The 20,520-nt window shown below is 42.2% G+C and overlaps 1 protein-coding gene across 5 annotated transcripts in view; it reads left to right on the top strand.

Annotated features, from left to right (window-relative positions):
• Positions 1-18,452, top strand: part of AGK (acylglycerol kinase) — a 70,858-nt gene extending 52,406 nt beyond the window's left edge. For all 5 annotated transcript variants that reach the window (XM_006777088.2, XM_006777092.2, XM_006777090.2 and 2 more), the window contains 6 exons: positions 1,732-1,789; positions 6,546-6,693; positions 7,136-7,233; positions 14,460-14,530; positions 16,426-16,510; positions 17,430-18,452. In XM_006777088.2, the coding sequence (XP_006777151.1) occupies positions 1,732-1,789; positions 6,546-6,693; positions 7,136-7,233; positions 14,460-14,530; positions 16,426-16,510; positions 17,430-17,567 (598 nt within the window). In that variant the 3' untranslated portion in view covers positions 17,568-18,452. The remainder of the gene's footprint in view (positions 1-1,731; positions 1,790-6,545; positions 6,694-7,135; positions 7,234-14,459; positions 14,531-16,425; positions 16,511-17,429) is intronic.
• Positions 18,453-20,520: the final 2,068 nt, after the last annotated feature.

The following is a 20,520-nucleotide window of genomic DNA, read 5'->3' as shown; positions in this document are numbered from 1 at the left end:
GTCTCTGCAGATTTCTCTTGCTGTTCACTCATTATTCTGCTAATGATGTTCCCTGTTGACAGTGGAATGTCAACAGAGATGCTACTGTGTTGTTTCACACTCTGTGTTATTTAATAGTTCCCATCTTTTTATTTGCAAGTCTGCCAGGAGTACCTTGTGCTTGATCTGTAATGTCAAATAATACCAGCAATTCACCGAGAGGAATTGCTTAGTTTTTCCAGAAAAAGTCTGGTGAGGACAAATTGCTTTCAGATGTGTTAATCGATAGTTACACACAACCATAGGTCAGCCCCTTTAGGACTATCTCACACACTTGCCCATATTTTGATTGATTTCTGAACAGTGGATTTTAAAATTCCACTTGTTACGTAATACCTCAACTAGGGCCATCGTCGCAGTTGATCTGTGTATGAGGAAACTATAAAGAGGCAAGAAATGACTTCTAACTGGCCATGCAAGGTAACCAACATAGTGACAAAATCTGCTCTTGGTAGATATGAAGGGAACTGCAGCCATTTGGAAATAAAGTGCCTTCACTGGGATGTATTTCTATCTGGCTATCCAGGAGACAAAGCAGATCATAACATTAGCTGAAAAATGCTTAGAATGGCTCCCCATTGCTCCCTGGATTGTCTTCTCATTCTTGCATTCGAGGCCCACCTTCCTCCATCACCGCCCCTGATTGCACAGTTGTGTGTATTTCCTTTTAAGCTTTTACTCTGGCTCTTATCCTCACCGTTTCCTGCACCCTGGCCACTCTTTTTGCCTGGAATGAGTTCTTTCCCTCCATCATGTATCTAAGCCCAGTGCCTCTTTCTAAAGTACACACCCTACTGTGTGCTTGTGCCATTTTGTTGTACAAGCATGGCTGTTCCAGTGATTTTAAGCCCTTAATGATTTCGTATCCTTTCTTGACTCTCCTTTCCAATAAATAGTCATCAGTTTATATGATATCGTATATATATTTATATAGTTGTCTACTGTTTTCTGTTACTTTTTTGGACCGTATTTTCTCATATTATAAACCCTCAAAGGCAGGAATTTTATACTCTATATTTCTTTAGTTTTCTCCACAAGCACTAAATAAATGCGTATTGACGAGAATCAAATAGGGAGCAGTTAAGATGGGCTGGTTGTGACATATAAATTTTAAGAGGAATCTAGTTTTTACCACTTTTCCAATTCCAAGGAGGCAGCTTTCTCTCTTCAGCAGCTTTTATGTATTTAGCAGTATGAAGTAGACCCTCTTTACTCCCAGGTTCTATATTTGCCATTTGAAAGTTGCATAACAAAAGCAATGTGGAATTATGCTGCTTCATAAATTTTAATGGTGTGTTTGTGTGTGTGAAGGCACATTTAGCTTGTGGGTAACACATCAGGTCACCAGCATTGCATCTCATTGTGGCTTTGTCATTCTCTACTCAGTGCTCCTTGTACTCAACTATATTCTGTGGTTAAGGATGCATTACAGCAATACTTGTGAATTTAGAGATTCAAGGAGACTCTGATTATATATCCCTCCTAAATTGCAAGGATCTAGCTCCTGTGTAACTAATTGCGTACTGTTTGACATGGCATTGAAATTCAGATTTAAAATGTTCTATAATACTCTTTTATGCTAAGCCATAATCCCCAGGCCTCAGAGCAGACACTCATAGAAGGGGTGTAATTTCTATCACGTTGATCATTCCTTTAATATTCTGATTAGATTTTTATCTTGATCTTTCTCAGGTACTGGTATCTTGGGCCCCTAAAAACCAAAGCAGCGCATTTTTTCAGCACTCTTCAGGTAAATGCAATTTACAGTGTAGAAACGTTCCCTGAGTTATTTTGTTGTTATACCAGGATGTGCATATTTGGATATTTAAAAAATTCTTTGTATCTGACATGCTCCAGTACTAAAATGAGGGATATTTACTTACATACAAGTTCAGAAAGCATTCCTCGTGTACTAACTCATTCCTTCCATTTCCAAGCCTATAGTTAATTTCTTTCTTTTAAATTTTTTTCAAAAATAAGTTTTTATTGATTTTAGAGAGAGGAAAAGAGAAGGAGAGAGAAAAAAACATCAATGAGAGAGAAGCATCGGTCTGCTGCCTCCTGCACACCCCCTACTGGGGATCAAGCTGAAACTCAGGCATGTGCCCTGACCGAGAATTGAACTGGCAACTTCCTGGTGTCTGGGACAATACTCAACCAACTGAGTGACACTGTCCAGGTGTTAATTTCTTTTTTATATAGACAACTTTCCATTGTCTATTCATTCACTCTGGCCGGACAAACCTTGAACAGAATGACCTATATTCATCAATCATCTGAATGTCTGAATTAATATCTAGAAATGGAGATTTGTTTCTGAATATATCTTATCATACAGGTTTGATATATTTCCCTGATTAAGACTCAAAAAGTCCCCACCAGTGTAATAAAACAGGTTTCAAACCATGCTAACCAAATACGGGTGGTGGTTACTGTGTTGGCCGGTCCAAATATAGGACATTTCCATCACCAGAGGAGGTTCCATTAGTGGTGCTGCTATAGGCTGTATACTGAAAAATGTTCACATGGAGAAAAACTGAACGATGTGTGTTAATGAAAATGCTAACATGTGTCATCCTTACCTGTGGACTACACAGTGTGCAGCTTTTATGCAAATCAAAGTAGTATATTCACAGTTTGGCTGGCTGATATGAGGACGGGCAGATGAAGTGAAAAGTTTGGTTATGTTAATATTCAGATTATCATGTGGTTTTCTAATTATGGAAGTAGTATATGTCCATTGCAAAATATTGCTCCCTTTACCTTCCAAATAAATTTCGGTTAGTAAAATGCATAATTACTATTGCTCAAAGGAATAATTTCATTGGTGGAGTAGTGAGTGTACGGTATTTAGGAAGAAATCTAGTAACTGTATAGTTAAGTTGTAGAACCTGGGAGAATCAAACTATTCCAACAATTTCTTTAGCAAACCATTATTGAATATCTGCTGTGTGGCCAGCCCTTCTATGTGCTTGGAATACAGAGTTCAGTAAGACAGGTTTCTGCCTTCAAGGAGTGTGCATGTGCTGAGAGTGAAGCACAAGTAAATCAATTTGGAAAGTGTGCTGAGAGAAACACAGAAGAACTAAGATGGAGGAGAGAGGAGGGCACCCACCTCTGACTGAGGGCCAGCAGTATTCGCAGCGCAGGTGCCACTTCTAAATATTGAAGTATCTGTAGGACTAGATAGAGGGCATTCTTGGTGCCCTGGCTGGTTTGGCTCACTGGATGGAGCGTCGGTCTGCGGACAGAAGGGTCCTGGGTTCGATTCCGGTCAAGGGCATGTACCTTGGTTCCAGGCACATCCCCAGTGGCGGGTGTGCAGGAGGCAGCTGATTGATACTTCTCTCTCATCGATGTTTCTAACTCTCTATCCCGCTCCCTTCCTCTCTGTAAAAAATCAATAAAATATATTTTTAAAAAGGCATTCTTGGTGGAGGGCCATGGTGTGTGAAGTCACAGCAGTGAAACCTGGTCTTTCATTATGGCAGTAGCATGGCCGGAAAGGGACTTTGAATGTTAGGTAGGGGCATTTTATGGCAGGTGGGATCTGACATTTATTAATAAAGCACTGGTGGGGACTTATTGAGTCTTAGGGAAATAACAGAAATCTTTTGGCAGCAGTGAGGACAAGAGATTGTGTGGGTAGCTAAAGGCAAGGGCATCAGAAGACTGTTAAAGTAATCTGGGTGAGAAGTGGTCATGAGGTGTAGACTGGGAGGTGGTAACAGTGAGCACTGACAACAGAGATGGGTTAAAGAGATATTGAGGTGGAATCCTCAAAAGTTGGAAGGAGAGTCTAGGATTCTGAGATTTCTGGTTTTGAGGGACTACAGTTTAATAACTAAGAGCTTTCCATTAATTTTGATAATATTGGCTTAAGATCAAGTGTGTGAAGATGAAATTTTCAGTTTGGCACATACTGAGTTTACCACACCCCTGGTACAGACAAGTGGAGGTACAGTTGTGACTTAGGTCTAGAATTTGGCAAAGAGATGTGGGCTGAAGAAATAATTTACATGTCTGAAGTGTATGGTGATGTTACCATTGAGAGAACAGATGGTGAGAAATAGCCCTTAGGAACCAGGGAAGATGCCTGAGAAGTGCTAAGAGGAAGTGGAGGAGAGAGTACTGATAGGAGCCAATGGAAGAGAGACTTTCAGGAAGAAAATGAGATTTTAAGAAGTAATACTGAAGAGTCTAAGTAAAGACAGGAGAGTATCCATTGAATTTGGTAACCTCTGAAGGTTTGGTAAGTGGAGGGGCTGAGCCATACTGAAGAAGGTTAACGAATAAACAGGAAGGTAAAGTGGAGACACCAAGGGTAGGCAACTCCTTCAAGAAGCTTGATTTTGAAGGGAAATGAGAAAGGCAAAAGCTAGTGAGAAAAATAGGATCAAAGGAGTGTTGATTTTTTTAAATGGAAAGATATCCCTGTCTTTACACCATGAAGCAACAGAAAAAAAATGGGGGGGGCGGGGGGCGGGGAGAGAGATGAACAAAGGAGAGTAAAAGCATGACTGAGCTGGCAGAATCCGTGAGCAAGTAGAAGGGTATGGGACCTAAAGTACTGGGTTATCCTTGGACAGAGGAAGGGACACTTCTTCCTTGAGACAGGAGAGAAATGAAGGAGTGGTCCAGATGAAAACAAACAGGGAGAGTTAAGGCAGTTCTCACTGAGATCCTGGTATTCTCTCTGAAGAATACCAGGTAGGAAGCAGCATGACCTATTGAAAATGAGGTGATGATGGTATGGGGAATTTAAAGATAAAGAAAATAGGGAGGTTTAGGATTATCGAGTGGCACTGAGGACCTGAGACCAAGAGTTGGTTATGACACAGATATGCTTGCTTGGGTGATTGTTTTCCCTGTATCAATGCTCAGCAGGGATATTTTCCCCTCCAATAATGCTGAGCCTTGATGAAGTAATGCAGAAACCTAGTGACAAGATTGATCCAAATTGGAGCTTCTCAGGGCACATATTGTGGAAGACTAAAGACACGAGAGGGCCAAGAGTGATGAAAAAGAGCATTAAAGTAATGAACTCATAATTAGGCACTGAGGGAAAATGGTGTGGTCAGGGACTGGACTTCTCAATGTGATAGAAAACTTGGGTGTGGGTAGAATCTTGAGGGGCCAAAAAATAACTCCCCTTTCTTCCTCTTCTGAGTTTGAACCAAGTTATAAAAACAAACACAGGAACAGGCAGATGGAGATGAAAATATTAGCTTTAGAAATGTCAACAGGAGTGATGGACGCAGCTGAGATGTGTGGTCACTATCTGATTTCTCAATATCCCAACTGAATTTATCCATTCAACACATCTCCGTTAGTGCAGACTGCCATAGTATGTTCATTGCATGATAAAGCAGCACAAGTGTGAGTCAGAGAAGAGAGGCTGGGTCCATGCATTGAAGAGAAGTAAGAGGTGGAGTGAGAAAAGAAGGAGTTGTTACTCTTTTGTAATTCACCCATGAAAGCTTAAGGACAGGGATTAGTTTGCCCAAAAAAGACATATTGGGCACAAAAGAATCAACCAGATAAGTAGATTATTGGGTGTGATTACAGGGGAATAGATGCCCAAGATGGAATAATTTTGGGTGACAGGAAGGACCAGATGTGGCTGTGGAAATGAGCAGCTGTGGTGAATGAGAGGTGATGTTGAGGGCTAGGCTGTTGTTTTAGTAGTTTCTGTGCAAACTGTTGAGACCCAGGACGACACTGGACTTGGGGTGCAGGAAGTAGAAGACAAAACACCTAGAGCAGTGATGGCGAATCTTTTGAGCTCAGCGCGTCAGCATTTTGAAAAACCCTAACTTAACTCTGGTGCCGTGTCACATATAGAATTTTTTTGATATTTGCAACCATAGTAAAACAGACTTATATTTTTGATATTTATTTTATATATTTAAATGCCATTTAACAAAGAAAAATCAACCAAAGAAATGAGTTTGTGTGTCACCTCTGACACGCGTGTCATAGGTTCGCCATCACTGACCTAGAGTGTGAGAATGATGATCTTTGAAGCAGGAGTGAGGAGCCTGGAGCTGGATTGCAAGGCTGGGCTACACCATTCTGGCCGCTGTGGGAAGATGATTCCAAAAGTGAAGAAAGTATTGATGCAGCTGAATTCATCAGTTTCTTTTATGTGTCATCATCAGTAGACCAAAGATAAATTTATCCTGGGGTAGGATCTACGCTCATTCATATTGGGGTTTGTGGACAAGTATAAGCAATTGTTGATAGTCCACTTTGATCTCCTCTCTGCTCCACGTGACAGATCAGTGGAGACAGCAGTCACTGAGTTCATGGTTTTCAAGATAGGCCTTTAATAGGAAAAGAAAGCCTGAGGATTCCATGCTCCAAATTAGAGACAGTTCCATCCGGGGAGAAATTAGTTGGCTTTCTAGCAGGTCTAGGCAGAATACTAACCTTTGCATAGAGAAACTCCCAGAGGTTGGAATTTTGTGTGCATGACGAATGTTTTTCTCTCTTCACTTTAAAAGGAGTGGCCTCAGACTCATCAAGCCTCTATCTCATACATGGGACCTAAAGAGAGACCTCCCAGTGGACCAGAAGAGACCCCTCCACGGCCTTCTCTGTACCGGAGAATATTGCGAAGACTTGCATCGTACTGGGCACAACCGCAAGACGGTGAGCAGCGGGTGGTCGAAGATTGAGAGCCCTGGTCAGTTCAGGACTGCCTAACGCAGACCCCAAAGTCAGTGTCAGGCTGACCTGGAGCAGATGCCTTCCAAGGACCACTGCAGCCAGCCTTCTGTGCACCACAGAGCAGGGCCCAAGCCAGGACAACATCCCATGAGTGGGAACACCCCGTGTCATTTAAGACAAACAGTGGCTCCCTCTTTCAGTCACTGAACTTTATGTATTTCTGGCTGTGTTGGGAGGATGTTTCAGGCATAGAGACTCCATTCTGAGCCTGGCTTTTTATCCCATGTGTAAGAAGTATGCAGTGAAGAAAAAGGTGGAGTCAGCAGACCGGCGGAGGCCAGCTAGCAGCTGGCAGCTGGCCGTGGGTGGTGGCGGGTGAAATGTTAATGGGAGAAATTGACCTGTGTCTAATACATTCACACAGGCGTTTCCAAGGAGGTGAGCCCTGAGGTCTGGAGAGATGTGCAGCTGTCCACCATTGAACTGTCCATCACGACACGGAACAGCCAGCTTGACCTAACGGTAAGTGTGCTTTTTATTGGTATCTGGGAGAAGTGACAAAGGTGACATGCTCTTCCACTAATTCAGTATTTTTAGTTTTACCCTGTGGCAGTAGAGAGGAAGGAAAAATAGCAATGAGAAGAAACAGCTGAGCAAAGTAGTGGCTGAAAGCTTAAGGGACTTGATCACATATTCTGGGCACTGCTTAGAAAGACTGAGGGCCAAAGACCTTTAGAATGAAGAGTTAGCTTGCTCTCATTTGTCACAGGAATAAAAAGTCATGGAACTTTCACTTAAGTGACTATATTAAATATGTAGGTTTAGGTCTCCAGGAGAAAAAAACTATACACACACACACTCACACACACATGTATATGTATACACAAACACCTATCTGTTTACATATTATTTTAGTCCAATCTATTGATATGCACTGTCATATATGGTAGCATGTGGCAGTTTAAACAAATTAATCCCAATTAAATAAAACTGAAAACTCAATAGCCCTATGTGGCTGGTAGCTGCCATACTGGAAAGCAAGGTCTAAACCGTTTCCATTACTGCAGAAGGTTCTACTAGATAGTGCTGCTACCGACAATACACTAAAAAATTCTGAAATAAAGCAGTGGTTGGCAAACTGGTCTGCTACCTGTTTTCATATAGCCCACAAGCTAAGAATTGATTTTACATTTTTAAATGGCTGGAAGAAAGTCAAAATAATTAATAATTTGTGATAATGGAAAGTATATGAAATTTGAGTTCAGTGTCCATAAAGTTTTATTGGAACACAGTCGTATTCATCCACATACATGCTGTCTGTGGCCAGTTTTGTGCTGAGTAGTTGTGACAAAGACTATGACCTAAAAGCCTCCAACATTTGCTATCTGGCCATTCACAGAAAGTTTACTGGCCCCCGATATAGAGAAAGCCTTAGTAGTGTATACTAATAAGAATGCCAATAGAAAAGTTAACCTGAACTCTAGACTAATTATTATAATCAGGTTTTATGCAAATCAGAGTAGTATGCTTACAATTAACTTGGTCAGTCGGGAAACGGGCACATGGAATTGAAGGCAGTGATGAATGTGTGAGTGGAGTGCAAGGAATGCACTGAAAATTTTTATCCCAATGTTAATATTCAGAGTATTGAGTTGTCTTCTGATTATAAAAGTAATGCATGCTTATTGTATAACACAGCTCCCTTTACCTTCTAAACGAATTCCAGTTGGATTAAGAATTAAATGTAAAGAAATAGGACCATTAAAGCCCCAGAGCAAAATCTAAGTGATTATCAATATAAACTTGGGGAGGACCAGGCCTTTCTGAGCATGGAACCCAAGGCAAAAACCATACTGATGTATTTGTCATGTTTTATTAAAAAGAAACTATAGGCAACATGTTTAATGACAAATTGTGGGAAATAATAGAATGTGATAGACCAGGAGTTAATAGCTTTCCTTTGTAACAGACTCCTTTGGATAAATCAATAAGAAATGGGCAAAGGACTAAAATAGACAACAAAGGGCAAGAATAGAAATTCACAAAAGAAATAAAGATGGGGAAAAAAGCTTATATTTCCTGAATATATACTACACGTATGCCCTGTCCTTAGAATTTTACATTATCAACTTTCATGTCTACATTAGTAGGTAGATATAACTTTTAGCTATATTTCATAAGTAAGGAAACAGAACAGGTGCTCAACATCCAAGAAATGCAAATTGAATAGTAACTACTGAACTGTCATAGATTAAAAAGCATGCTAGTGTTCAGTGTTGGTGTGGGTAGGGAAATGGGCAGTCTTGCTTATTTCTGATGGGAATATAAATCAGAGCATCCTCAATGGCATCTTGGCTGTATATATGAAGCATCTAAAATATAATCGTACCCTACAGAAGTCATCAGACTAATACTTAGTGTAGACAACCCTTATTTCTTACAGCATGGACTTCTGGAAACAGGTGAATGTGAATGTATTACGGTTTTAAAAGATTCTGTTCTAGAGGGATTTAAAAAAGAAAGATAAGATTTCTAATTGTACATGTCCTTTATACCCAATCTCTGATAGCATGTATTTCCAGTATTTTGTTCATATTCTTTAACACCGTTCTTTTCTCTGATGATTGAATACCAGTGAACTGATTGAGTTCAGTGAGTGTGCGATTGTGGCTCAAGATTAGCCACATGCAGCAGGCTGAGTGCTTTTATCTCTGTGGCAATTATAAAAGTATATGATACTGTGCTTCTTATCACTAGTAGCAGCACATTCATTTTTTCCCTTTATAAAAATAAAAGCAAGTGCAATAAAATATTCAGAGACAATGAAGCTGCCAAGTCATACCTCAAAATGTTCCTTTATCATTTAAAGACGTATATTCAGAGTCTCAAAGAAGCGTTGAGGGTGTGGAATGTGTGAAAATTAGGATCTCTTGTGCAACTATGCTCAATGTATAACAGCAGAACACATGAAACAAGCTAATCAGGGGACTGATTCAATCCACTTATTTAAAAGGTTGTCTCTGTATTTACTGACATGGAACGATGATCATCATGTATTGTTAAATGGAAAACCAGGTTAAATTGATTTGCACCAAATGCTTCCATTTTTATTTTGAAAAGAAATACTTCCACCTATAAAGCAGTTTTGTGAATGGTAGAGGTAAGGCCCCAATTTTATATTCTTTCCATGTAGAAAGCTAGTGTTGAAGAACCACTTATTCCAAATGTCTACCCTGCCTCCCCCCCCAAACACACACACACATACACACACACACACACAACACTGATTGCAAAACCTGTCGAACATCAAGTGTGTGCACATGTGGAAATGTCTGTAGTTTCTCTATTCAGTTGCTCTATTTTCCGATAGTTGTACTAGTTCTGTGCTTCTCTTAATTAGTATTGTTTTACAGGTCCAGTTTTTCCTTATTTTTAAAGAATCTCCTAGCTATTCTTGACTCTTTGACCTCTATAAATCCCTTGGGATGTTTATTATATTAAGTTCCACATAAAAATCTGTTACACTGATCAGAATTACACCTGTAGGTCAATTTGAGGAAAAATGACACTTCTACAATATTGACTCTCCTATTCCAAACATGGGCATCGCTCTATATTTATTTTTTATTTTTTCATTGAATTTATTGGGATGACACCGGTTAATTATATAGGCTTCAGGTGTAAAATTCTATAATACATCATCTGTATATTGTATTGTGTGTTCCCCACACCAAGTCAAGTCCCCTTCCATCACCATCTTACTCCCTTTACCATCTTCTACCTTACCCCATCCCCCTGTCCCTCTGGTAATCACCATATTATTGTCTATGAGAGTTTTTGTTTTTTGCTTAATCCTTTCACCTTTTTCACCCAGCCTCGAAACTTTCCTCCCCTCTGACAGCTGTCAGTCTGTTCTCTATGAGTCTGTTTCTATTTTGTTATTTTATTAAATTCCACATATGAGTAAAATCATATGGTACTTGTGTTTCTCTGCTTTTACTGCCTCATTTCACTTAGCATAATGCTCTCCAGGTCTATCTATGCTGTCACAAAGGGTGAGATTTCTTTCTTCATAACGGCTCAGTAGTATTCCATTGTGTAGATTTTCAAAGTCCTTCAATGAAGTTTCATAGTTTTCTCTTACAACATTTTGTCTTTGCTATGTGTATATATACATATGCATGTGTGTGTGTATGTATATATCTGGTAATCTTACTTTTTGATGTGACTGTAAAAAGTATTGCCTAAAGTTTCATTTTTTAACTATCTGATTTAGTAGAAGAATATGTAATTGATTTTTTATATCGATGGTAAATCCGCAGACTAAATTCTAATTAGTTATATTAAGTTTATGGATGCCTTTGAATTTTATATCGATTTAATCACATCTGCAAATAGTGTAATTTTTGTTCTTTCCTTTCAAATACTTAGCCTTCTAATCTTATTTTACCTACCACATTGGTTAGGACCTCAGCACAGTGTTGAATAGAAATAGTGATAGAAGCATTACTGCCTTATTCCTGCCATAGGGAGAAAGGTTTCATTGCTTTGTTCTTGAGTGTGATGGTTTTTTGCAGATGCCCTTTATAAGATTAAGGAAGTTCCTACTATCCTCGTTTGCTAAGAGTTTTTATCATGAGTGGATATTTAACTTTATCAGGAACTTTTCCAGCATCTATTGAGATAAGATTTTCTCATTTTATCTGTCAATGAGAACAACACATTAGTTTTTGTAATCGCACTATTTGCAAAAGACAAATCCTACACTTGTATGTATAACTAACTGTCTACGTAACCGGTCCTCTTAGATATTTAATACACATTTCAATCTTAGCATGTCCAGAACTGAGCACCTGATTGCATCCCTGAGACCTGTTTTATCCACTCCTCCCTGTTGTGGTTGACTGTAATTCCAGTCTTTCATTTGTTTGGGCTAGACACCTTGGAGTCACTCCTGGCTGCTCTTTCTCCTCACATCGATCTTTGAGGAAGTCCTGGTGGCTTCACCATCTAAATATTGCCAGCTCTTCACTGGATCTTCCGCTACCTGATCCAAGCCTTGCAGCAGACTCCTATGTGGTCTCCTACTTCTTCCTTCTCCCCCTTTATTCTAAACATGGTAGCCTGAGAGATCCTATTCAAATGAGATTTTTCTTTCTCTGCTTAGAACCTTCCTGTGGCTCCCATTTCACTCTGCCTAACAGCTAATCCCGTGGAATTTCTACAAGGCCCTGTGCGCCATCTCCCGTCTTCTCTGGCTTCACCCAGGTATCCCCTCACCCACTCTGTCCGGCCACACTGGCTCCTCGCAATTCTTTCACCTTTGTGTGGATCACTCTCCCCTAGACCAGTGGTTCTCTAAGTGTGGGCCTAGATCAGCAACAGCAGCCTCACTTGGGAACTTTTGTTAGAAACAAAAATTCTTGGGCCTTACCCAGATCTACTGAACCATCAACTCTAAGCATGAGGTCAGAGTCTGCGTTTTAACAGGCCTTCCAAATGATGCTTGCTGAAGTTTGAGAACCACTGCCCTGGATATCCATGCTAATTCTCTCACCTCCTTCAGGTGTCTGCTCAGAGGCTACCTTCTCAATGAGGCCCACGTGGACCCTCTAAAAGTATCAGTACTACACCAGTGTCACTTGGTGTTCCTTCTTCTCTCATTTTCCTAACAGACTCGAATACACTGTGTTCTAATCTCTATATATAAAAGCCTAAGTGACCGTTTGACCAATAGCTATGACATGCACTGATCACCAGCAGGCAGATATTCAGTGCACAGGCATGGAAACATGGAACAGACTGATGAATCTCAGAGGGAAGGGGGGAGAGGGAGGATGGGAGGAGATTGACAAAGATCTTACATGCATACTAGAGGTCCAGTGCATGGATTCGTATACTGGTGGGGTCCTTCAGCCTGGCCTGCAGGGATCAGGTTGAAACCAGCAGTCTGACATCTCCCGAGGGGTCCTGGATTGTGAGAAGGTGCAGGCCAGACCGAGGGACCTCACTGGTACACAAATCCATGCACCAGACCTCTAGTATACTTTATAATTTACCATTTATGCCATATACTAGAGGCCTGGTGCACAAATTTGTGCATGGGCGGGGTCCGTCTGGGTGGCCTGCAGGAATCAGGCCAAAACCCGCAGTCCAATGCCGCCTGCAGCTCCTACCTGCCACTCCCGCTCACCCCAGCCTCACTGTGCCTGCCACGCCCAATCAGTCCCAATCGGGAGAGGCTGGTGCTGCAGCATCAGCGCTCGCCAGCCATGAGCCCTGCATCTGGTGCCCTCCCAAGGGGAGTGGCCTGCAGGATTGTGCTGAAACCGGCTCTCCAACATCCCCTGAAGGGTCCCGGATTGTGAGAGGGTGCAGGCCAGGCTGAGGAACTCCATAGGTGCATGATTGGGCTGAGCAGGGACTGCAGGAGGACTCCAGGGCGTGTCCACCCCATCTCGCTCAGTCCTGACTGGCCGGACCCCAGCAGCAAGCTAACCTACCAGTTGGAGCATCTGCCCCCCTGGTGGTCAGTGCACATCATAGGGAGCGGTTGAGCAGCCTTAGCATATCATTAACATATCACACTTTGATTGGTTCAGTTGTTCTGCCGTTCAGTCTATTTGCCTATTACCCTTTTATTATATAGGATATCCATTCCATAATTTATGACATATATATTCATTCCATAATTTACTATTTTTATACTGGTATACTCTAACATACTTCTAATATGCTCTAGCATTTGTAAGTTATGGATGCTTTTTTGTTTTGTTTTTATTTATCCTCTCCAGTTTCTCTGGTAGAACGTAAGTACTTCATAGGCAGAAATTGTTGGGGGTTTTTAGCACCTAGAGGAATTCACTCAGTAAGTCAGTTGATATTAAATAAAAGATGAACTTAGAGCAAAGTCATCTCTATGTTTTGTAATTCCCAGTTGAGAGATAAAGTTGTGCTCTGGTGTGGCCTTTAATCTTTGGCAAAAGCTGTCAGCTCTCAGAGGCCTGGGAGTTATCCTGGGGCTACAGATTTTGAACCTGTCCACAAAGAAGCAAACCTCTATTTGAAGCAGACAAGGAAAGAGTGATGGGACTAAATTTCAGAGGGCCAGATGGGTACTGCTAGCCACTGTCTTGCTAGTAAATTGGGGGAGTGGTATTAGAACTAAGTCCATTTTTATACCCACTTCCTTGTAGTTCAGGTCTCCTAGAACTTTGGTTGGAATGGAAAGCTCTTAAAGCATTACCGTGGCATACGTGGATTGCTTCTCCTAAGCTCTGGCTGCACACCAAATCTGCGTGTACAGCAGTTAGAGAGACACTGGGCCCTACCCAGCACGCTGCTATAGCAGGTGTGGTGTGATGCTGACGTGGAGTAAGACTTCCTGGGATAGCGGGCTGGACGCTTGGCCTGTAGGGAGTGAATCCTAGGGACTCTAACAGCTTTGGTTATTTGTGACAGAACTTCACAAACCTCCCACTCTTAGTTTTGACAAACCTCCAAATCTGAGTTTTTATTTGTCTTGTATATGTTGCAAAAAACAAACAGTAGAGATGAATTTTATGGTACGTAAATTATATCGCAATAAAGGTCTTAATATAAACGGAAAAAAAGGAACCAAAACATATTCAAGTCCCCGCTCACTCCCTTCATACACAGCTTCAAAATATGAGCCTACAGGGCTTAAGGATGGCAGCAGGCCGCATCAGCCAGAATTCAGAGTATCGATGTCTATCTTAATCTTTCAGAGCACAGAAGACTTTATGAATATCTGCATTGAACCCGACAATGTCAGCAAAGGAGACTTCATCACTATAGGGTAAGTGGATTGCGATTTTCTAACTGTAGATAGGTGGGCTGGTTTGGAGGCAGTGAGGCTAAAGTCGTTTGTCTTGTATCGTGTTCAGGTTGCCCATGAAGTCTACGATAGAGACCCAGCGCAGGATTTGTTTGGGAGTCACAGCATTCTTTCTTTCATGGGGTGGATATGTCTAGTGCTCCTTTCTCTCTGGCCTTCCCTGTTCATTTTGGAAAGATCGGAGGATGGGAACAGTCTTTGCCTTTCAGTTGAAATGAAAGAACTCAGTGTAGCCTGGCACACAGTGTCTGGAATTTCAGCTTTTGGGTTGGAACTGCTGGATTTGGCCACTTTCTGGCCTCATGTTTTGGACAAATCCTTATCTCTCTGAATCCTTTTCCCTGTGTGTGGACTGGAGTAATAGAATCACCTCTATCTCAAGAGTGTTTCTGAGGCTCAGATGAATGTGGGAAAGCCTTTCTCACTGTGACAGACTTCACGGTATCATTGCCGTTTGTCAGTCCCCTTGTCCAATTTTCAGGGTGCGAATGAAAAACCTGAAAAGGTATTGAGAACTTGGACATGTTCCAGGTTTCCCCTTTTCCACCACAAAATACCCTTCCAAGCCCTGTCTGATTTGTTAAGCCCTATTGCTGCCGGGGTTTTATTAAGAATGCTCTCGGCCCTCCCCCATCTTCACAGCCTTTGCGCAGCGCCTGTTACCATGCCCACTGGTAATCTGCTCAGCGGTGTTTTCTGTGCTTTGGCTCAGAGCTCCCTCTCGTGCCCATTGCAGGGTTAGGCGTTTCCCTGCAGTGGCTGGGTCTCCATGGCTACCTCATTATCTGCACCAGTAGTGGCAGCACAGTGTTTTGCCTTTGCTACAAATTCTTCAGATGCTGAACAGCTGCTTCTGCAGCCTTGGTTTACTTGCTGTATCTGTAGCAAAAGGAAGAAGGAAAACCATTTCCTTCCCCTGTAGAGTGTGCAGAAGCCACACAGTGACTTAAGAGTCTGACCAGTGGGGCCAACTATATTCAAATCTCCTTTAGTACTGACCTCCAAAAGTAGAAAGAAAAACCGATCATTTTGCTTAAGTGAAGTCATTATGCTCCTCATTACTGCTAGCATCAGCAGCAATAGCACGGTCTCCTTTTGGTCTCTACGGGCGGTGAAATCGGGTAATGTCTGTTTCCTCTAGGTATCTGAATAGGACATTGTGGAGTTGCTCTAGCAAACTGATTACTGTTGTCAGTTAATGAAAAAGAATGGACTAACTTGCTTGGATCAGGTTTTGTTCTTTTTCTACTTCCCATGACTAGCTGTGAAGGGGGGACTGTGTGTGGATAGTTATTTGGATAGTGGACTCCAACGTCATTTAGCATGTACCATGCTAAGTAGGCAGTTCATATGGAGACTCAGCAGAGAGCTTAGTGTAAAATGGATGGTTCATATACAGTGTGTGTGTGTGTGTGTGTGTGTGTGTGTGTGTGTGTGTGTGTGTGTGTGTGTGTGTGTGTGTGTGTGTGTGTGTGTGTGTGTGTGTGTGTGTATACCTTAAATTAAGTTTCTCCTTTAAGAGTTGACTCACAAGAAGTACCAAATAACAGAACTTTAGTACTTTTCCTAAATAATTTCATTCTAATTTTTGAATTTGGGGTTTTTAACAGCCCAAGAATTGGGTACATGTGGACTATTTAAAATTAGGACTAACGACATGCCCAGCTCTCTACAGCAAGTAGACCTTCTCAACCCAGAATGCTGAGCAAGAGTTCTCATGGGAAAAATTACAGAACCCCACGGTATTCAATGGATAAGTCCTTCACCTCATCAAAAAACAGAAGGAACTTGCTACGTTCCTGCAGTCTAAGGCAGTCACCAGTACTAGTTTCCAAGCTTGCCTTTTCCCCTAACAGAAGTAAAAAGGTACGAGACCCCAAGCTGCGTCCTGAGGGCACGGAATGTCTCCAAGCCAGCCAGTGCACCCTGGTCCTGCCTGAGGTAAGCGGCTTGGCTGGGCACAGCTCTCAGCTCTTTCTTCCTTTGGGCTTTCCCTCTCCTTAGGGACCTGGGATGTGCTGAGCACTTTGCCAGGCTCTGCGTCATACAAGGGAGACCTGGAAGATGACAGAATCAATGTTTTTAAGCCAAGGTTCTCTAAAGTGATCCTTCAGTCTCCTGAACTTTCCCGATATGTAAATTATACAAAGCGTTACTGTATTATCACACCCGGAACATTCTCAAATGTTAACAGTGGATTGTATCTTCACACTTGTCATGAAGGATCTAGAAGCAGTTTTCAGAATGGCACTAAGTTTTTCTGTGAAATGCCAAACCTATGAGAATAATCTATGTAATTGGGAAAAAGTTGGAAATTCCATCTCAGTTGTAAGGTTATTGTTAGTGATGCCACAGGAGATAAGCTGCTGCAGACTGCCCTGCCCCACAGTTTCAACAGAAACGTCGAGTTAAATGCATCTACAGGGAAAAGCTCTGTAGACTCTGCAGTGGTGCTTGCTACACCTTAAGTACAGAGCTAAGCAATCCTAAAGGGAACCTTGAACGGTCAGGTGGACACACGATGGCTCTCCTGGGGGAATGTGCTGTCTTGCTCACTTCTCCTTTAAGAAAGACTGGGGCAGAGGAGGACCTGCAGCATGACTGTGTTTATGAATTCCTTCCTCCAAGATGTGGCAGGACCCCTGTCTTTTAATATATATTTGAACATTGTAACCTTGGTTCTCAAATCCCAAATACTCTGGTAGGAGATAGAGATAAAGTAACCTTTTTCATGGATGGTGGAATTGGGATATTTTCCTAAAAGAACATTAGACTAAATCCTCAGAGGGTGAATGACTTGCTCTGGTGCTAACAGGACACTGCCAGGGGTGGTGTGAGCTGGACACTCTCTTCCTCACAGGGGACAGGGGGCTCCTTTAGCATCGACAGTGAGGAGTACGAGGCGATGCCTGTGGAGGTGAAGCTGCTGCCCCGGAAACTGCAGTTCTTCTGTGACCCGAGGAAGCGAGAGCAACTGCTGCCGAGCTCAGCCCTGTGAGCAGCCAGGAGATGGGCCCCCAGGACTGCACTGAGGCCACCAGTGGGACCAAAAGGGAACAAATGCCTCAGCTGTCCCCACAGTGTTGTCAGAGGATCCCCAGGGCATTTCCATGGCAAGTACCTCTGCCCTTCCCTCACAGTGCGTCCCGAAGTCTGCTCTGCCCACCTGCTTTCATTAGCGCATGCTTTCGACTCTGAGACAGTCCTTCCCCCAGCTAAGTTCAAGGACACGCACACGCAGCGGCTGGAAGAGGACGAGGCTAGACTTTGTTATCTCCCCAAGTGCAACTGCAGTGGCAAGCAGGCTCCTAGACTCCCTCCGTCTGTCTGTCCTTGGGCAACCCTAGGACTTCTGCCCCCAAGTCCTGGCTGCAGGCCTCCCCTGGGCGCTGCTTGGTGAGCTCTGACTTGGCTTGTTTCAGGTCGATTCTCAACCCTAAACTGTAGGTGAGGTGTTTCCCTCTTCAGCCTGGGCTGAAATACTGTAAAATACTCCTTTTTGTTTAAGTAGTGTTTATTAAATGTTTTCAATGTTAGTTTGCATGAGAGCCAGCTGGGGTGCATGTTGAAAATTGACTTACTTGGGGGTCCAACCCAAACTTACATAACTCAATCTGGATGGAGCCCAGGAACCTGCATTTTCCTGACAAACAGCCTCCCTCCCTCCCCAGGTGATTGTATTCCAGGCCGTCCCCCAGCCTCACCTGGACAGTGTTGTAAAACCGTGTGCTTCCTAGAAGTTTTTCCAAAACCAGGTGTCCCGTCCCACTTTATGTTGACATCTAAAATTTTTCATGGGAAGTTGCCAAAGCATGTACTTTCTGCTGTCCTGTAAATATTGATATTTTGAAATAAATTCCATTACTTCACTCTTTTAAACATATCCATCCATTTACAAAAAAAAATACATTAGTTGAAAATTTTAAATTTTTTTCTCCTTGTATGTATATTTCCATACTATTTCAGCAACAAATGCTATCATAATGCAATCTATTTTTATTCTTGAGTTTTTTAGTTCTTAAGTGTTAACTCAGTACAGAATAAATGTTATATTTATAAAATTGATAAAAGAATTTGATAATTAAAAATTAACCAATTTTAAGATTTAACTAATTTTATTAGAATGTTCTTTATCCAATTATTTCATTTATCCAAGAACACATTATTTATAGCTTAAATGGAACAGGAATGAACACTATATTCCTTGTTCCGTTTTTTATAGATTTAAGCACATCAAATGAATTTGAAGAGCTGCACGACACTGTTATATGTCAAAAATCAGTCATCTGTTAACAGCTTGACAAGATCTCCCTTTAGTTGGCTGAAAGCAGAGAACTAAAAACTCCTGGCCTGCTAAGGATTTGCTAGCCAGTCATCTTCCTGTGCTTTTAATCTCACCATCACTTGTTCAGTGCCCCTAAGGTTTGTACTCTAGAGGGCAAAGCACCTCAGTACGATGGATGCGAAGCCGCCTTCTTTTATAAAGTGGGAGGGGGACTGGCAGCCTTAATCAGCTTCAGGGCAGCATGTGTGCTGTGAGCCCCTTGCTGTCTGATGCTTTAGAGCAGGGCTGGGGACCTTAATTCTGCCAAGGCCATGTGGATATTTATAACATCATTCAGGGGCCATGCACAATTATCAGCTTAAAAAGTATAATTGCTATGAAAAAAAGCTCCTAGATTTATTGAATTTCTAGTCCCGTCTACAATTACCTTGGCTAGGCCGGATCTCCCTCACCCCTGCTTTATAAAGCAGCTACGAAAAGCCGATGTGAGAAGAGCACAGAAAACAAGGCTTACCTGTGACGTCTTCAGAGAAGTGCTTCTGTCACACACACGAAAGTAACGGGTGGGTCCCAACAAGCAGAGTGAGGATCACCTACTCACTGCCCATGGAGGGGAGGAGATGCTGAGGCAGAAGGAAAAGTTTTCACATGAGCCGGAGAACTGAGCACATCCTGATTCTAGAGTAAAGGACCAGCCGGAATCTGGTAGGCAGCCAGCACGTGTGTGTCAGGGCTTCTAGTCCTTCCATCAAAATCATGAAACTTAGCATTGGGGAGGATATTTAATCCAGGTTACTATTTTCAGTCACTTTAAATAGAAACATGCCCTGATTTAAACTATATCCTGTGAGACTATGGTTTCCTTATGTACTGCCTTGTCCTTCCATATAATGTGCATGCAGAGGCCATTTAGCCGTGCAACTAGGAGAGGGTCATCCTTGTCGGCCACACCGGGAAGCTGAGGCATCCAGACAACCCGAGTCCCTCGCCTCCTGTTTAGTACAAACCTCTGTCAGACCAACTTCACTCACAAGCTAAGGCGATTTCTATCAAATAACTTAATGTAAAGCCTTTTGCATGCATGGTTATCATTCTATGTGTCTGGTGCTTTACATAAGCAACTGGTTGATTCAGTTCTCATAGCAGCCTTAGGAAATAGGTAATGTCACGGTCATGTAGCTGGGAAAATAGGAGCCTGGCTTAAAAACACATCAACAATGTTAGCAATTTACTGCCCATGTTTAAAAATCAAATAAAAAAATTTCATGTCCACATACACACACACGCAATATATATGTATATCTCTCTCAATCATACATATACGTGAATATACATATAATATAGAATGTCTTAAAGTAACCTTTGGTGGGAGGAGACGTGAAACGGAAGGCTGTGGTCTCTGTGGTGTCCTCCGCTAGAAGTCGTCTGATGGGATTGGGGTTCGAGGTCCGGGCTCCTCCAGATGGCAGTTATTCCGGCTTTGGTTCCCATTACCTAGAGAATGTCTGTCCTTGGCCTCCAGGGGGACAGGCCCCAGCTCTCGGGTTTCCCACACTGTCGCGGGAAGTGAGGTCAGTGCAGCCGTGGGTTCTGCTCTTGCATTGGGGCGTCACTCCCTACTACAGACACATTTCTTGGACCAGGTGAAGGACTGCGCACACATATG

The sequence above is a fragment of the Myotis davidii genome, unplaced genomic scaffold (genome assembly GCF_000327345.1).
Source record: "Myotis davidii unplaced genomic scaffold, ASM32734v1 scaffold329, whole genome shotgun sequence".
Taxonomy (NCBI): domain Eukaryota; kingdom Metazoa; phylum Chordata; class Mammalia; order Chiroptera; family Vespertilionidae; genus Myotis; species Myotis davidii.
The sequence above is the reverse complement of the archived record's forward strand: the minus strand, read 5'-3'. Positions and strand labels throughout refer to the sequence as shown.